Genomic DNA, 18,021 nt, shown 5'->3' with positions numbered 1-18,021 from the left:
ATATGACTGTTTGGAACTGTAATCTGGATGACCAAGGGCTGGTTCAGGCACTGGTGACAAAATAAAAAAACTTATACAGACATCAGAAGAGCCACAAGACCACGAACAAGCCACGACAGTGAAAACAAGATCCACCCAGAGGAAAAGTGTTCTTGCCTTACATCAAGGGAACCACTGACCGCATAGGGAAGCTGATGAAGAAACACAACCTACAAACTATCTACAGACCCACTAAGAAAATCCAACAAATCTACATTCAGCAATGGACAAGACGGATTCTCTCACTTCTGCAGGAATCTACCATATACCATGCAGTTGTGGACAAGTCTCCATAGGGACCACCAAATGCAGCATTGCCCAAACACGAATCAAGGAACACGAAAGATACTGCAGACTAACTCAACCTGAGAAGTCAGCCATAGCAGAGCACTTGAACCAACCTGGACACAACATATTATTTGAGAACACAAAAAAGCTGAACCTCTCTAACAACTACCATGTCAGACTACACAGTGAAGCCACTGAAATCCACAAGCATGTGGACAATATCAACAAAAAGGAGGAAACCATGAAAATGAACAAAATCTGGCTACCAGTATTTAAAAAATTCTAAAATCAGGACAGTAAATCAAGAACAACACTCAAAAACAGGGGTGTACAGAAGTGCTTATTATAATAATGTGTTTATAACTGTATTTGTGTCTTACATTGGTTGCCTATGGCTGGAGCGGCCTAGCTGTGAGAGATAGGTTGCCATGGAAACAAGGCAGAAGAGGAGGTGGGAGGAGCTTAGAGAGAAAAAGGTTTAGAAAGTGACAGTTAAGTTCAGTCAGGAGGAAGAGACCCTGAGAGAGTGGCAGAGTCAGGAGGAAGAGACCCTGAGAGAGAGTAGCAGAGTCAGGAAAGAGACTCTGAGAGAGTAGTAGAGTCAGGGAAGAGACTCTGAGGAGTGAAGAAGTGTAGTTAGTTTTTAGTGTTCGTGAATATTTCTTCAGCTAGGAAGCTGAAGGGGAAACTCTGTTAGATTGCTTTGAGTAGAAAGAACTAACAGAGGCTTTTTAGGATCGCCAGTCGGTGAAAGACTGGAGATCAGTGATTTGATCCAGTATAGATCAAACAGTGAGAATATTCACAGCAGGGAACACTGAATAATAAAGCGCTTCACTACAGCAAGAGTTTATAAGTTGTAACATCAAAAGTCTGAACTGTATCGCAACCAAGTCATATTGTAACCATCAAGTATATGCCAAGCTTAACATCTTCATTATTGCAACCATTCGCTTTGTTTAACAATAAACTTGTTCTCTTTCGTTTTCAAAACTGCCTCATCTCCATTGATTTTACGTTCGGTGCACCCACTCTACTAAAATTACCTCACAACACAAACAGAGACTTTAATGCCAGAGTCTCTTTACATTTTGGTGGCAGTTTAATTAGCATTGTCGGAGGTTCTTTACAAGGGGAATTTCAGACAAGAATAATTCATGGCCAACTAACACCTCCCAACAAATGATTCCCCAAGCAGCAACCAGTCAGGCTTTGAAGTTGCAAAGCCATCAAATGCTACTGAAGGTGACTCATTGCAACATTCACACTTAACTCAAGCAGACAAGATTTTTTTTCTCCCACCTTAGACATTCCACAGATATATAAGCCTGACTTGCCTAGTTTCCCTCAACCTCTGAGAATGCCTGCCATAAATGTGGATGAAATGTCAGGAGAGAATGCTTCTGGAACATGGCCATACAGCCCGAAAAACTCACAGCAACCCTGTGATTCGGCCATGAAAATCTTTGACAACACATTACACAGAACTTCCCAAGATTGTCACACAGCCAGACAGGAGAGCCTTCTCTGTTACCAAGCCAGTTCAAGACAAGTCTACATAAAGACCATCTCAATATTACAAAACAGGGACCTTTCACAAGACTACTATACTCTTGTGAGATTAGAAATCTCCTTGTGACTAGTCTGCCAGATTGAAAAGCGGAGCAGCTCCCACGCCTTTAACAGTTGCGTGGAAGAGGAAATTTCAGCAAGTGTTGCTTGCCATTAAACCAGGTAACAAGCAATACTGCTGAATCTCCCTTTTCTACAGTCATTAAATGTACAAAAGCCCTCTTCAGTTCACTAAAGCAAGCATATATGTGAGAGACCTTCATTTTGCAACCCTGAGGTGAACTTTATATATGCCTATCTCATGTACTGTTCCCCTCAGTCACTTGAGCCTGTAGAGCTGAGAGCATGAAGAGGAGCACCAGCCACATTCACAACAGAAAGACGCCTCTCTCCTCCATCATTTGATATGTTATCTGAGGCCATTTTATTGCGTATCAAGCATTCAGTGGGCTATTCTGTTTTGAGCACAAGAGGCACTCTCATCAAATCAAAAAAATACAGAAACATATGAAACGCAAGCATGGTCTAGGCCTCTTTCCAGGTAACAGTAATTTGGAGCGACTTAAGATGCGTATCCACTCCTTTCATTGCCCTGTTTGATGAGAGTATTTACAAGTGTAAGATACTTAAATACTGCATGTGACTGAGCAATATCTAGCTGCCATCCTCAACTCCTTTGCAAACTTAATTATAATTTCTGGGCTTCTTACAAAGAAGTAATTACTATCAAACCAATCTAAGTCTGTGGTGTAGCTCTCCCCACAGGATGCTTGGGCTGGATCCCTCCATCAAAGAGCTCTTTGGTTTCCCCACTTACAATACCCATGAGCCTTTCCCAACCACACGAAAAACTCATGGTTTCATTTTTAGAGCTTAATAAAGTCAATCGATTTGCTAATTCCAGTGACATTCTGCACAGTTGCATTGGCTTTGCTGCAAGAGAAAAGGCGATGGTGGAGAAGGAGAGCACAAATACAGCATTTTCTTTCTGTTAATACTCCATGGCTGTGATGAAGTTGCTGCTACTGAAATTGAAAAGCTACCTGACATTTTTTTCTACATATGATTCTAAGCACAGTTAACAAAAATGTTAAATGTGTTGTCAAACGCTTTTGTGGCCAGGATCACACTGTGGCTGTGAGTTTTTCAGGCTGTATGGCCATGTTCCAGCTGCATTCTCTCCTAATGTCTCGCCTGCATTTGTGGCTGGTATCTTCAGACCTCTAAAGATCCCGGCCACAGTTGCAGGTGAAATGTCAGGAAAAACTCACAGCAACCCAAAAATGTTAAAGGTGTACAAAATTATACAGGGCACAGGGGATCCAACAAACATCTGTGACATTCACAAAAATCCTGTCATTTGGGAAGGTGTTATATCCCCTTGGAAGGATATGCTTAGGAAAAGACATCTGGCTATGTTCTACAGCAATGTTTCCCAACCTTCCTAATGCCGCAACCCCTTCATACAATTCCTCATGTTGTGGTGATCCCCAGCTATAAAATTACTTTTGTTGCTACTTCATAACTGTAATTTTGCTAATTTTGTAAATATCTGATGTGCAGGATGTATTTTCATACACTGGATCAAATTTGGCACATATACCTGATACTCCCAAATTTGAATACGGGTGGGGTTGGGTGGAATTGATTTTGTCATTTGGAAGTTGTAGTTCCTAGGATTGTAGTTCACCTACAATCAAAGAGCATTTTGAACTCCACCGATAATGGAATTGAACCAAACTTGGCACACCAAACTCCCATGACTAACGGAAAGTACTGGAAGGGTTTGATGGGCATTGACTTTGAGTTTTGGATATGTAGTTCACCTATATCCAGAGAGCACTGTGGACTCAAACAATGAAACTTAGCACAAATACTCTATATGTCCAAATGTGAACACTGGTGGAGTTTGGAGAAAATACACCTTGACATTTGGAAGTTGTAGTTGCTCAGATGTATAGTTCACCTATGATCAAAGAGAATTCTGAACCCCACCAATGATAGAATTGGGCCAAACCTTCCCACACAAAACCCCCATGCCTTGAAGGGACTCGCTAGCGCGAGTCTCCCTCCTGCCTTGCACACTCTCCCTTGCCCTCACATGCGCACCATGCACCGAGCACACTTGCTCTCTCCTCCTCACTTGGAGTCTCACTAACAGTCCTCCTCTTATCTGAGAGGCCAGCCAATCACCGCGGAGGAGAGCTTTTGGTAGGAGGACAGGCGGAGAGATCTTCAACCTTCTCTGCCAAAGGGGTTCCTAAGACCATCAGAAATATATGTTTTCTGATGGTCTTTGGCAACCCTTCTGAAACCCCCTCACAACCTCCTCAAGGGTCCTGACCCCTAGGTTGCAAAACACTTCTACAGTTTTGTCACAACTACACATTTATTTCCATAATGTGAAAAGATCATTTAATTTCCAGCAAACAAAGAGCACTATTTGCTTTGGGCAATCTTTTAATAGGGTTCAATGAAGTTGCTAAACTGAGTTACTGCAGCTATTTCAGTTTTGTCTTTGCATATAGACCTACTCTCACTGTCTCAAGAGCCTCAAGATGTGTGTTGCACTACATGTCCTGCTGACTAAGTAAGAGGGCAGTGACCACAACTGGGAGGGGGATGGAAAACTACAGGAATGGACAGGGGCAAAACCTGAAGAACAATGAAAATTCTTCCTAAGTCAGCAAAGCTTTATATACAGAGAGGATTTGCTTTAAACCTCTGAGGAGTACATTCATTAGTGAAGTAATGCAATTCCTAGAAAACATTATTATTATTATTATTATTATTATTATTATTATTATTATCCTGAGCCACTTTAGGATCCATTTATCAGAACTATTTTGACACTGTGGGTCAAATTGTAAAGAAAAAAGTCATTCTTAGTTATGTCTTTAAAGTAGCTGGTAGTTACACAACAGAGTAAAAATGGAATATACATTACCTTATTTAAAAATATTATTGTCATCAGCAGTGGAAGGGCCTGTGCTTCTGCCAAAGAGGAAGCATTGAAATGCTACTTTTTTTTGGACTGTAATTCTCAGAATCCTCCACCAACCATGGTCATAATTCGTGCATAGAGAGTGTTGCAAAGACCATTATCAGTCCTCACCCCTCCCTTTCTAGTGAGTCTCTGATCCCCTGTGTGAACTAGCAGCAGTAAAGAATAGCAATCTTATTATCACTAGAAAACTTAATTTGTCAAAATATAACAGTATACTGAGACATTAAGGCATTATCAGATATTCACAATCTTAATTATATATGATAGCAATTTATTTCTGTTATATAATAAATGTTATTGTTTTAGAGGAGATTGGCCTTTCCTCTGAGGTGGAGAGACTGAGGCCCCTTCTACACTGCCATATAATAAAATCCAGATTATCTGCTTTGAACTGGATTACATAGCAGTCTAGAAGGGGCCTGGGATGGTGAGTTTCCTTTGTGAAGAAAGAATTTGAACCCCAGTCTCCCAGTGTCTTCCACACAGGCACATAACCCAGAACATCAGAAAATCCCACAATATCTGCTTTGAAATGGGTTATCTGAATCCATATATACCAGTTCAATGTAGATAATGTGGGATTTTATTCAGCTGTGTGGAAGGGATCTCAGTCAAACACTCAAACCACTGTACCATGCTGACTTTCACGTATTATTATTATTATTATTATTATTATTATTATTATTATTATGTGTAAGAGGAACATATGTACCTCGTTTCAACTGATATTTGTGAGCATTTCTTGATGGACTTTGTCTTGCACTTCGAAATTGAAACTGTGATGGGCTTTGTTCACCAAATGTTTTAGAAGTATCTACCTAAAAAAAAATGAAGGAAAAAAATACCAAGGTGGAACTCCCAGTGCAATAGAAATTAGATCTGGACACAAATGTCAAGATTTCCCCACTCTATTCCCTCTGATATTTGTTATGCATTGATTGAGTTCTCCCTGCTGTTTAAAAAGAAAAGCAGTTATCTGATTTAAGACCTGTAATGAATTAAACAGGTACTCTGGTATTCTGAGAAAACTGAGGTCCCTTCTACACTGCCATATAATCCAGATTATCAAATCAGATAAACCACACTATCTGCTTTGAAGTGGATTATACAAGTCTACACTACCATATACTCAAATCAGATAATCTGGATTTTATATGGCAGTGTAGAAGGAGCCTAAGATTGATGTAATTCTCCCAACAAGTGGACCACAAGAGAGCTGCTTGTGGCTCTTGAATGATTTAATAGTAAGGATAGCTGCCTTGAGTAGTGGTTCTCAACCTGTGGGTCCCCAGATGTTTTGGCCTTCAACTCTCAGAAATCCAACAGCTGGTAAACTGGCTGGGATTTCTAAGAATTGTAGGCCAAAACATTTGAGGACTTGCAGGCTGAGAACCACTGGCCTAAAGCAAAAGGAAAATTCAAAAATCCATATTAGTACTTAGGAATAGAGGTAATTCTCCCATTGTGGATTCTATATAATAACACATTTTCATAGGTCCAAAGTAGGAATGCTCAGGTAATCCTGCTTTGGCTGCCCCATTGCCTGTGACTGATTTTTAAAAAGAGCAAAGAAGTCTGTCCTTGTTCTCTTTCCAAACACAAAGGCAAATCTAGAACGAAGACTCCAGTAAAACCAGATGAGCTTTTGTAGTCCAGAAAAGGAGGTGAAACTGTAATTTATGGGTCACATACATCCCAGGGGTTTCTCTGTGGCTCTTGAACTTTGTCCCGTCCCCCCCCCCCCCCCAGTTCCCTCAAGGGACCCCCCTGCAAAAAAAAGGTTCTGGGAGATGATATACAGTCATCCCTACATATTATCTGGTTTAGTGATACAGGACCCCTGGAAAAGTGGAATAATCACAAAGGTTCAGGAGCCCATCTCCAAATGGCAAGTATAGCCTATGAAGGAAGTGGAAGATAATGCCTTTAAAACTTTGCTGTGAAACATGGGGGAAGGATATTAGCTTGTTGCATCTTATTATATGTGTGTAGATCAAAATGCCTCAAAGTAGTAGTAGTAGTAGTAGTAGTAGTAGTAGTAGTAACAACAACAATGTATTTATATTCCACCCTATCTCCTCAGAGGGACTCAGGGCAGATTCCAAACATAAAAGGCAAACATTCAATGCCCGAACACAACAACAATAAACCCATAGTAACAAAATTTGGTAAACCAACATATAAAAACAAATTATGACTTAAAAACTTAAATTAAATTTTAAAATGCAACCTGTTATATCCGACATAAGATAAAGCATCAAACATCGAAGAGAAGCATCAATTTCCCAGTTCCTTGGAGGCAAATAGATTGATCATTGCTCAAGACACCTTTTGAGCTGGTGGGGCAAACAGTTTGTAGTTTGCTGCTAACTGTACCCCAGAATTTCATGAGTGGAGGGAAGCATGTGCTAAATGTGTTCAAGATCACCACCCAGAATATGTCTAGTGGTTCATTATGACTGCAGAGCTTCTGGAGGAGATATTCACTACAAACTAAGTGAAACAAATCAAGGCAATCTTCCGAGCTAGATGAAAAACTGTGGCAAATAAAAGACTACCCTAGATGATAATAACTGGGTCTGTACAAACAGGGAAATCAGAAAGAATGCAGACAATAAATATCTGGTGGAGGTGAATGAAATCACAAAGCCATCTTGAGCCACTCCTCACTCCGGATAAACATTTTGGGTTTACGGTGCAATTTTACATGTTTACTTAGTTGATTTAGGATACACAAGTATAGGACTGCACTTATAAGAAAAGAAGCCCTATTGAACATTGTGGTACTTACTTCTGAGTAAATATGCATAGCTTTTTTTGTTGGCAGGTGTTCGCAGCTGCCTTCATATGAACAAGAAACTAAAAATATTTCCCAGATTTTATTGTCCCTATAGCAAAATAAAATCAAACCTTCTTCACTTCTAATTGTACACTAAGTCAAATGTCTGAAGAATGTACCCGTTGATGATTCAATCTGTGCTATACTAAGGAAGAACATCCAAGCACTTGGAATCGACCATTTTCACAGACACCCAAAACCACACACATACATGTACAGTGAAACATACGCATGATGCAAGAACCTAGTGTGGCTTTAACACCAACCTGTCACAACCAGAATTGTCTGAAGAGGTGATGCATGTACTGAAACTCTGGAGTGTTTTGTAACAACTGAAAAGGCATCCTAAGAAAGATTAGTTCATGTTCTTTAAATATGCTTTAGTTGTGTACTTGGGCCTGTTCTTGAAGTAATTTGAGTACTGCTCCAGAAGATTGCATTGGATAGACTGCATCAGCTCTGGTTTCTTACATTTGGTTATCATGGTTTTTTATGGACAAGCAGATGGCAACTGGTATATGGCTTATGTTCTGTATCTCAAAAACAAGAATGATCGGGGAAAACTGATGCCATTTTTGGAACCAACAGGTTAAATACACCCAGAAACAGGGCTAATATGTGAGGAACCAAAATGTGTGCTGACCAGTTTTTAATGCCTCACTCTCTACAATTTTAGAAATCAGTAGGAAAATTCCATTGGAAGGGGCAGAATTCTTGTTTGGAGGACCAATGCCTTCATTCCCCCTGCCCTTAAGTTACAGCCCTGTACAGGAGTCAGTAACAAAGTAAACCAACCAAAATATGTAAAATAAAACTATAATTTGATGCTAATTCACCCTGTCACACCAAAAACTATAAAAGACAAACACAGAGGGATATATCCACAAGAGAAGTTTCTTCCCAACTACCAACAGCTTTGTTGCCTGCTGCTCTAAAAATAAAAAACTTATTGCCCAAATGGCCTCTCCAAATTAATCGTACTGATATAATAGTCTGCTCTATTGAACCTTGGAATAATACATTGTAATTACTTCTGCAGTCGATGATCTAGACTATGAAAATTTGTGGGAGGTCAGGATTGTTGTCCTTCCCAGCATTAGGTTTCTATATTAACAGCCAGCATGATGTAATGCTCAGACCTGGCCATAAAGGTTTGTTTTTCACTGGGATTCTTGCACAGACAGGACCAGGACTTAGAAGCCTCCAAGATGGCTGTGATACACAAGTCCAGATTTACCTTCCCTATTTCTCAAGGAAGGATGCTTCTTAGAATGAGATGATACATTTCTCAAAGTGTTAAAGACAAGCAAGACAACATCAAAACCTCCAAGACAACTATGGTGTCCAAGTGGCATCAAGTCCTCACTGCTAACTTTATTGTTCCCAGTGGTTCCACCAGAACAATATGCCTGATCACTAAAATGCTAACCACAGTGCACTTGGAGGCCTTTTGACATTGTGAAATACCAATGGTAGCATCAATATGAACTAGATCCATTTATATTTATTTTCCCCCCCTGCCCCCCCCCCCCCGGATTGATAACTAAAATTAATTCAAACTGAAAACTTATTTTAATGGAGTTTGTTTCTATGATAGGACATTATCTGCTTTGCAAAGAGCATGCATACCATTAAGCTTGCTGTCCTACTTCATTGCTCCTTTGTGATTTTGGGCGATCCTGCATTATGAGAATAAACTCTGGCAGGTTCCTCCTGGCAGATAAAGCTTCAGTTCTGTCCCCAAGATGGGTTTTGTGTCTGTCCTCTGAGGAACAGCCAAGCAAAGCACAGAGATACTATCATCAGAAGGAAAGCCACCAAAAAACAAAGCGGCCCTAGTAATTATTCATAGTATATTACAATGCACATTGGTGGAGATGCAGTATCATAGATCTTCAGGATTTTGCCTTTATGGATTTTTAATTTCTTCAGATGCTCTTCCATCTTGTACAAGGTGAGTAGCCCTTATCTGAAATGCTTGGGACAAGAAGTGTTTTGGATTTTTTTTCCCCAGATTACACCTGTATTTGCATATGCAATCATGATCTTGGAAATGGGACCCCAAACTACCCATCAAAATAATGTCTACATTTAATACACATAGCTTGCAGATAATTTTATCCAACATTTTAAATAATTTTGTTTACATTGAACAATCAGAAACAATAGTATCAGTATTTCAACCACTCATGTTGACAATTTCAGATTTTGGAATATTTCACGATTCTGGATAAGGGATGCCCACCTGGACCTGGAAAAAAGGCAGTGAAAATCCTACCTGCTCCACTGATCAGCATCTAAATATTACCTTCACTGCTTCATTGTAGGACTTACATGTCTAACTACAAAAGGTGGCCTGTGGTCTGCTTCTGTTTTGAACTTAATGGACCTCGGGTTCAAAGTAGAGAGCTGGGTCTGACTTTTACTGGAGTTCTCATGGAAATGTTTTACTGGGCTTGGAGATGGAGAGCGGGATCTTAGGGACCTTGTAAATCTCTTGCAGCTTTTACTCTTTGCCATCCTAGATCGTGTGGGTGAGATGCTCCTTCGCCGTGGTGATGCTGAGGCTGCCCTTTGCATCCTGGTATCATTTCTGTCCTGCGAAATAGATTAAATGGCAACACTTCCTATCTACAAGTCATCAGATATGCTAGTTAGAGAAGTCAAACAGATGTGGCAATGTGCACTTCCACACAGCCATATAACCCAGAATATCAAGGCAGAATAACCCACAATATCTGCTTTGAATTGGATTGTCTGAGTTCTCACTGCCAAATATTCCAGTTCAAAGTATATAATGTAGGGTTTTATTCAGCTGTGTGGAAGGGCCCAAAGAAAAACTCCAAATACAGACTGAGGCCCCTTCTACATTGCCATATAATCCAGATTATCAAAGCAGATAATTCACATTATCTGCTTTGAATTAGATTATATGAGCCTACACTGCCATATGTCCCAGTTCAAAGTACATAATGTGGGGTTTTATTCAGATGTGTGGAAGGGGCAAAAAAAACACCTCAAAATACAGACTGAGGCCCCTTCTACATTGCCATATAATCCAGATTTTCAAAGCAGATATTCCACATTATCTGCTTTGAACAGGATTATATGACTCTACACTGCCATATAATCCTGTTCAAAGCAGATAATCTGGACTTTATACGGAAGTAGAAGGGGCTTGAGTATCCCTTCCACAAAATGCTTGAACTCAGAAGTGTTTTGGAATTCAACTTTTTTTGGATTTTGGAATTCCTGTGATTGCATAGTCGGATGAAATGAGATATCTTGAAGGTGAAACCCAAGTGTAATCATGCAATTCATTTATGTGTCATACGCACCTTATACACATAGCCTGAAAGTACTTTTATTTTAATGATTTTGTGCATGAAACAAAGTCTGTGTGCATTGAATCATCAGAAAGCAAAAGTGTCACTATCTCAGCTGCTTAGGAGGACAATTTCAGATTTTGGATTTCTGCATAATGAACACTCAACCTGTTGCAGCTAATCTCATCTCTGACTGCATGTTAACAACATATAATCCAAATAATTAGAAATAACCCTGAATGAAGTAGGCATTTTTGTCCCTTAACCACTGTCCCTTAACCACTGCCCTTAACCATGTCAGCAATAAAAAGATAACCAAGCAGGCAATTAATCTCCTTATTAATCAAATAAATCATACAGTTTAAAGCAACAAACTGGAGTGATGGCATAAGTGAGGGAAAACCAATAGCACTGCTGGATCAGACTAGTGGACTATCTATTTCAGAATTTGGTTTCTAACCATAGCCAAACAGATAGATGTAAATTACCCTATATTTTAATGCTTTTTACCCATAAAATTTTATCATGTGGTAAGTATGTGTGAAGTGTGACATTACATTATGTATGCTTGTGTTTTTAACTCTTGGTTATTTTTTGGTTTGCATTGTAAGTTATACTCCAGATAGCTTTACTTATTGTTTTTGATTTGATTTGTTGTTTGTATGTTTTTTTTGACATTGAATGTTTGCCACCTTTGTTGGAAACTGCCCTGAGTCCCCTTGGGGAAAGGGTGAGTTATACATAAAGATGATGATGATGATGATGATTCTAAAGGCACCAGCACAGCTAGACAGCCACGGTTATTTCTGACTTTTTGTCCCCAATATGCATTTAATTTCAATGTAGCACCTTAAATTAAACACTTTGTAAATGTGATCAAAGGTATGAGCTACACTCCCAATATTTACTCTGAGGCCAATGATTAGTTTGTGTGTGTGCGCGCGTGTAATTATCATATTAAAAATGTGGAAATGTTTGGTGACAAGAAAGGCAGTGCCAGAATAAAATAAACAGAAATAATTATTCTCTCCTTCTGTATCTATTTAATGCTAATCTGATAACTCTGCATTTAGAGGTTTATCTCTTAAAGGGTTATTCATTTTCAGGCAAGACAAACATTATTTATTATTTCCTTTAAAGCCTTACATGGTTTGGGTCCTGGCAACTTATAAAAACAAAAGTAGTTAAAGGAAAATAAATATTTATGCTTGATTGGTTGTAAGTATTTATGAGACCAAGTTGCAACTATTGGTTTGTGGACTGCTTGACCACCGCCTCTGCACAGAAATATGAAAAATGTTTCTCCATTCTTGGGTTTGGATGATGAATAGAAATCTACAAATTTCTCCAAATAAAGGTGAGAAAACAATCCGCCAGTCATCGCCAAGCAAAAAGATAGAATTATGGTAGCTTTCTGATATTGAAGCTATTTAGAGAGTTATTAACCTGGATAAGGTTTAAGAGATCTGGCTAGATACAAAATTACTCATAGTATGATTTGAGACATTCTAGGTGCATTAATGTAATGCACTGGGAGAGCTACTAGATGTAATCAAACACAGCTCCTTTCCTGTATGAATTAATTAGCTGAGATTACTTACACTATACCATCTTCTGGGCAGAAGTGGAAGTTCTGTAATTGTTGTTCTTGTGGAAAACTCTAATTTTGGTGCAATGCCCTTGGGGGGGAAATGCAAGGAGAAATCTGTATGAAGACATGCAGTCAACAGCCATAATTTGATAGGATCACATGAGATTAAAGAAAAGCATGTTTTTCAGTATGTTACTCTCATCTTGATTTGAAGATGTTATTCTCATCTTGGTTTGAAAGAAGCATGTAAGATTAAAGAAAAGCATATTTTTCATCTTAATATGAGACATCCCTCATACCAAAATGAATTTAAGTTGCCTATTAATGTATACAAAATCTTGCCAGTAACTTGGAAGTAAATGTCATTGAGTTCAAGTCAGCTCCCCACATTTTGGACAATATTAAGTGATATTAGCTAAAATATAATCCATAAAATATAAAATATAAAATATAATAAAATCAGAATACTAAACCAGCACGCAACAACATTGTTCCCTCTTTGGTAAATGCATGACCAATTCCATTCCATCATAACTTACAGGGAAGGATGGAGGTGTGTTCATTAATAACTCTCTGTCCACTCCAGGATATGGAGGAGTCAGTTTGGGCTCAGGAAATAAAAAATCCCGAGTGTTCTCTTCATAATTGGCAAGATCTTCTTTCTCTGAAAGATAAAATAAAAGACGTAAGGAGTTTGAAGACAAATATATTAGGACAAGCTAACTTCCCCCCCCCCCCCCCCCCGCTCCAACACACAATCTCTTCACCTCATGACTCTTCATCTCTAGGGTTTTCATAAGGTTTTCTTAGGTAAAGAATACTCAGAGGTCTTTTGCCATTTTTCATCTGAAATATAGCCTACAGCCTAGGATTCGGCGGTGATATTCCATCCAAGTACTAACTGAACTGAATTGTTGCCAACACTGTGAACCGCCCAGAGTCCCCTTTGAGGTTGAGAAGGACAATATATAATAATAATAATAATAATAATAATAATAATAATAATAATAATGGATCGTCAATGTTGCAATCCTGGGGAGGATTGAAGAGAAACAACTGGAAAAGCTGACACGATATGAGGATTTAAAGATCGAACTGCAAAGACTCTGGCACAAGCCAGTCAAGGGGGTCCCAGTGGTGATTGGCACACTGGGTGCAGTGCCTAAAGACCTTGGCCTGCAGTTAAGCACAATCAGAGCTGACAGGATTACCATCTGCCAGCTGCAAAAGGCCGTCTTAATGGGATCTGCACGCATTATTCACCAATACTTCTCACAGTCCTAGACACTTGGAAAGTGTCCGATGTGTGATCCAATACAACAACTAGCAGAATGATCTTGTTTGCTGTGGACTCGTCTTGTTGTGTTTGAAATAATAATAATAACCAAAGTTGATCCTGTTTAGTTTCCAAGATCAGAAAGAACCTGGTGCCTTTGGGGTATGTAGATCACCTCATCTTCAAATTCCTAACGTTTGAATATCACACCCTATAACGCTTTTGTATTCAACATGAGAAGAAAAAAGGCCCTGTATTCCATTTTAGTCCATCTCAGTGAACTTTAATGAAAATTAAAATCACCTAGAAGTCACAACAGTGATATATTCTAGCAAGCACTACATTGAAGGTAAGAATATAACAACATCTGGTTCTATAAAATTAGAAAGAACCCTGTCCTTACTTGTTTGGCCAGGTTTGCGAGAAAGATGCCAGAATGGCCACTCCTGTCTAGTCCAAAATGCCAAGGAACACTCTTGAAAATCAAATGACTCACTAAGCTTATTCCTACTGATTTAGTTGTTGTGATGATTAATGTGCAGAGCTGCAAGGAAGAAATGAAGGGCAGAAGTTCAGTTCTGCCATTCTTCTGGAAGGGAAGGCTTGGCTCAGCACAGCAAAACCAGAATATGATGCCGTCCTTAGCTTTCGGCTGGCTTTCGTTCCAAAGCTTCCATTCTATTTTGAGTTAGGAATGACCACAAATTTCAGTGCTAAACCACCCAACTGATTTGTGGACATTATTCAAAATAATGTGGCATCAGGGAATATGAACTATTAAGCCCATATTCATGACCATCATCATGATTTATTCTCTGTTTCTTGGCAACAGCTTGTACAGACGTAACAGGTATCAAAAGTCAATACGGCAAAAGCAGAGTGCTAAGCAGATTATTCAAGTAATTATCCCTGCCCATTTCAAAATAAAATGACCCATTTTTAAAACAAATAGGCAGGTGAGGAATCTTTAGCAGAAACTTTGCTGTTTTGTTGTATTCATGAAGAGCTGAAATTCATATTTGTAAAAAGCAACCTAGTAAAGTTAAAGGTTTCCCCTTGACACTAAATCTAATCGTCAGACCCTGGGGGGTGGTGCTCATCTCCATTTCTAAGCTGAAGAGCCGGAATTGTCCGTAGACGCCTCCAAGGTCATGTGGCTGGCATGACTGCAGAAGTGGTACCTATTGATCTACTCACATTTGCATGTTTTCTAACTGCTAAGTTGGCAGAAGCTGGGGCTCAAAGTGGGAGCTCACCCCGCTCCCCGGATTCAAACCACCAACCTTTTGGTCAGCAAGTTCAGCAGCTCAGCAGTTTAACACACTGCGCCACCGAGGGCTACCTAAAAAGCAACCTAATAGAGGCATATTCCTTCATTTGTATTCTTCATCATTGGGACATCCACATCTGCTATTCAAGGGCAATGCTAAATAGCAAGCATTGGTACACTCACAAACTTTACTACAACTTTTATATAGTCAGATCAACCACAAAATCTGGATTATCTCACAAGTTTCAATTGATTACACAAGCAACAAAATTAGAAAATAAATGGAGCAGAGAGAGAAAAGTTTTTTTTCAGCCTAATTCAATAAATCAATCAATAAATAATAGGGTTACTGGATAATTCTAAATCTTATTTGCACTGAGGTTAAGGAAGAACCAAGCCTCTATTAGTAGACTGTCACTATTAAGAGGAAATTGCTTTTGGAAATATTGAACGTCCTTCCACAGAAATTTGTTCTATACTTCTTATTATATCTAAAATCATTCTGGAAACCATGTTTCTAAGCAGCTACACCACAGCCTCTGTATTTCCATGCTGTTTATGTCCATTCTCACAAAAACTGGTTCCTGAGCAAAGGGCAACTTCACTGCCCCTTAATTTGTTCAATGTACGGATAAATTTTTTTCACTGAATTTGTTATTTCAGATCACATATAATCTTTGAGAACTTATATAAGTTGTATGCACAGAGACATCACACTAGCAACAAAGATCCACACAGTTAAAGCAATGGTATTCCCCGTAGTAACCTATGGATGTGAGAGCTGGACCATAAGGAAGGCTGAGCAAAGGAAGATAGATGCTTTTGAACTGTGGTGTTGGAGGAAAATTCTGAGAGTGCCTTGGACCACAAGAAGATCCAACCTGTCCATACTCCAGGAAACAATGCTTGGCTGCCCACTGGAGAGAAGGATGTTAGAGGAAAAGATGAAGTAGTTTGGCCACATAATGAGAAGACAGGAAAGCTTGGATAAGATAATGACACTAGGGAAAATGGAAGGAAAAAGGAAGAGGGGTCAACCAAGGATAAGATTGATGCTATCCTTGAAGTGACTGGCTTGACCTTGAAGAAGCTGGGGGTAGCCACGGCTGACAGGGAGCTTTGGCGTGGGCTGGTCTATGTGGTCACGAAGAGTCAGAAGCGACTGAATGAATAAACGACAACAACATACACTGTTGATCTTTATCATTATAGATGACAAAAGTACATGTTTAGATCTGCAAACATAAAACTATTCATGTCACAAAAATTGTGAGCATATTTGTTCCTTATGCTGTGTGGACAGTTCAGTAAAGAGTTTACAGTTGGTTTATCCACACATACCCAGCACCTGAGGCATATTTGTTTGTTTGATGTTTATTGGATTTTCACCCCCACCATTCCCACGGAATTGGATCCACAACAGGTTGAATCACCTTGGTCCATCTGCCTCTAAATCTACCCCAGTGAAACAGAGAAAATGGCAGAATCTCTGCCTCCTGAGAACACTTTTCATTATTTTTTGTTCAAACGAGAGCAACTGCCTGCCACATAATTTTTGTGCTTTGTATCATATTCTATGAATGGTATCCTTGAAGTGACTGGCTGAAGCTGGGGGTGGTGACGGCCAACAGGGAGCTCTGGCGTGGGCTGGTCCATGAGGTCACGAAGAGTCGGAAGCGACTGAACGAATGAACAACAACCATTATATTCTGCTGTTGTAATATCCAGTCACCTCATGTTGAGTACTGGCCAGATTGTATCACTACTCGGAGCAAGCATAGAATTGGTGCAAGTACAATCAGCAAGAGAAACTGCACATGAAGTGGGAAAATGTGACGTTTTTTTCCAGGAATCTTGTCCATCATTATCAGCCTTCTAATAAATGGATATCTAGTAAACTTTCAAGGACACTACACTTTTACCTAATTTGCATTTTCAAAACACATTTTGAAAGTCATTAGAGTAAGCAACTTCTGTTCTAATTTACTTTTTCTCTTTTAATTGAAAGTTGTCAGTACACCCAATCTTCTTTTCCTTACAACCAAGTTTAGTTTTGCTACTTCTTTTCTTCTGATGTCTCCATGGATAGCTCTCTCCCAGTTTTACCAACTTTTGATGATGTGCAAAGTTAAACCAGGGAGTAAAACTGAAAAGGCTTATATTGCCATCCAGTGGCTACTTTTCAGAAAGCCACTGTCAAATCTTGTCACATGGCAAGATTTGGTTCCATAAAATTGAAATTATAGAGAGATGTCTGGGAATGTACATTTTGTACAGAATAGGTTAGCATATGCAGTTCTTGCACAGATTTAATTCTTGCTTGGTAATTCATAATAATGACAGACATGGGAACACCAGGGAGAATCAGAGCTTGCCCAACCGCAACATCATTCAAGACAGTCATTTTCTTCTGGAAGAAAGGAAGTTGTGATGACTAATCTTCCCACTCCCATTGTCCCCATTTACCTGAAGATATCAGCTCAGATAATCGAATCTTTGTCAGATTTTCTAAAAGAAACAAAGAAAAGATGTTATTGATGGCAGCTGAATAATTAGGTGGCATTTAAACAGTGAGAGTGAGTGGAGTGCTTTGAGCTATGACTCCAAAGAACAGCATTTGGATCCCTACTCACTGGGTAACCTTGGGCAAGTAACTCCCTCTCAGCCTCAGAGGAAGGGAAAGGCAATCCTCCTCGGAAAAAAATTTGCCAAGAAACCATGTGATAAGGTTGCCTTATGATAATCATAAATTGGAAACAATCTGATGACACACGGCAGAAAAAACTTCAATTTGTAAAATACACTTTCAGTAA

At 39.3% G+C, this 18,021-nt stretch overlaps 1 protein-coding gene across 1 annotated transcript in view; it reads right to left on the bottom strand.

The window, feature by feature from the left end:
• The window catches only part of SPATA6L (spermatogenesis associated 6 like), a 34,225-nt gene that overhangs the window by 10,547 nt on the left and 5,657 nt on the right, over nt 1-18,021 (bottom strand). Inside the window, exons 4-8 of the mRNA XM_060762275.2 lie at nt 17,675-17,716; nt 13,202-13,326; nt 12,673-12,750; nt 10,080-10,343; nt 5,619-5,724 (exon numbers count right to left, since the gene is read on the bottom strand). Of these exons, the coding sequence (XP_060618258.2) occupies nt 5,619-5,724; nt 10,080-10,343; nt 12,673-12,750; nt 13,202-13,326; nt 17,675-17,716 (615 nt within the window). The remainder of the gene's footprint in view (nt 1-5,618; nt 5,725-10,079; nt 10,344-12,672; nt 12,751-13,201; nt 13,327-17,674; nt 17,717-18,021) is intronic.

This window comes from Anolis sagrei, chromosome 2, assembly GCF_037176765.1.
Source record: "Anolis sagrei isolate rAnoSag1 chromosome 2, rAnoSag1.mat, whole genome shotgun sequence".
Lineage (NCBI taxonomy): Eukaryota > Metazoa > Chordata > Lepidosauria > Squamata > Dactyloidae > Anolis > Anolis sagrei.
The sequence above is the reverse complement of the archived record's forward strand: the minus strand, read 5'-3'. Positions and strand labels throughout refer to the sequence as shown.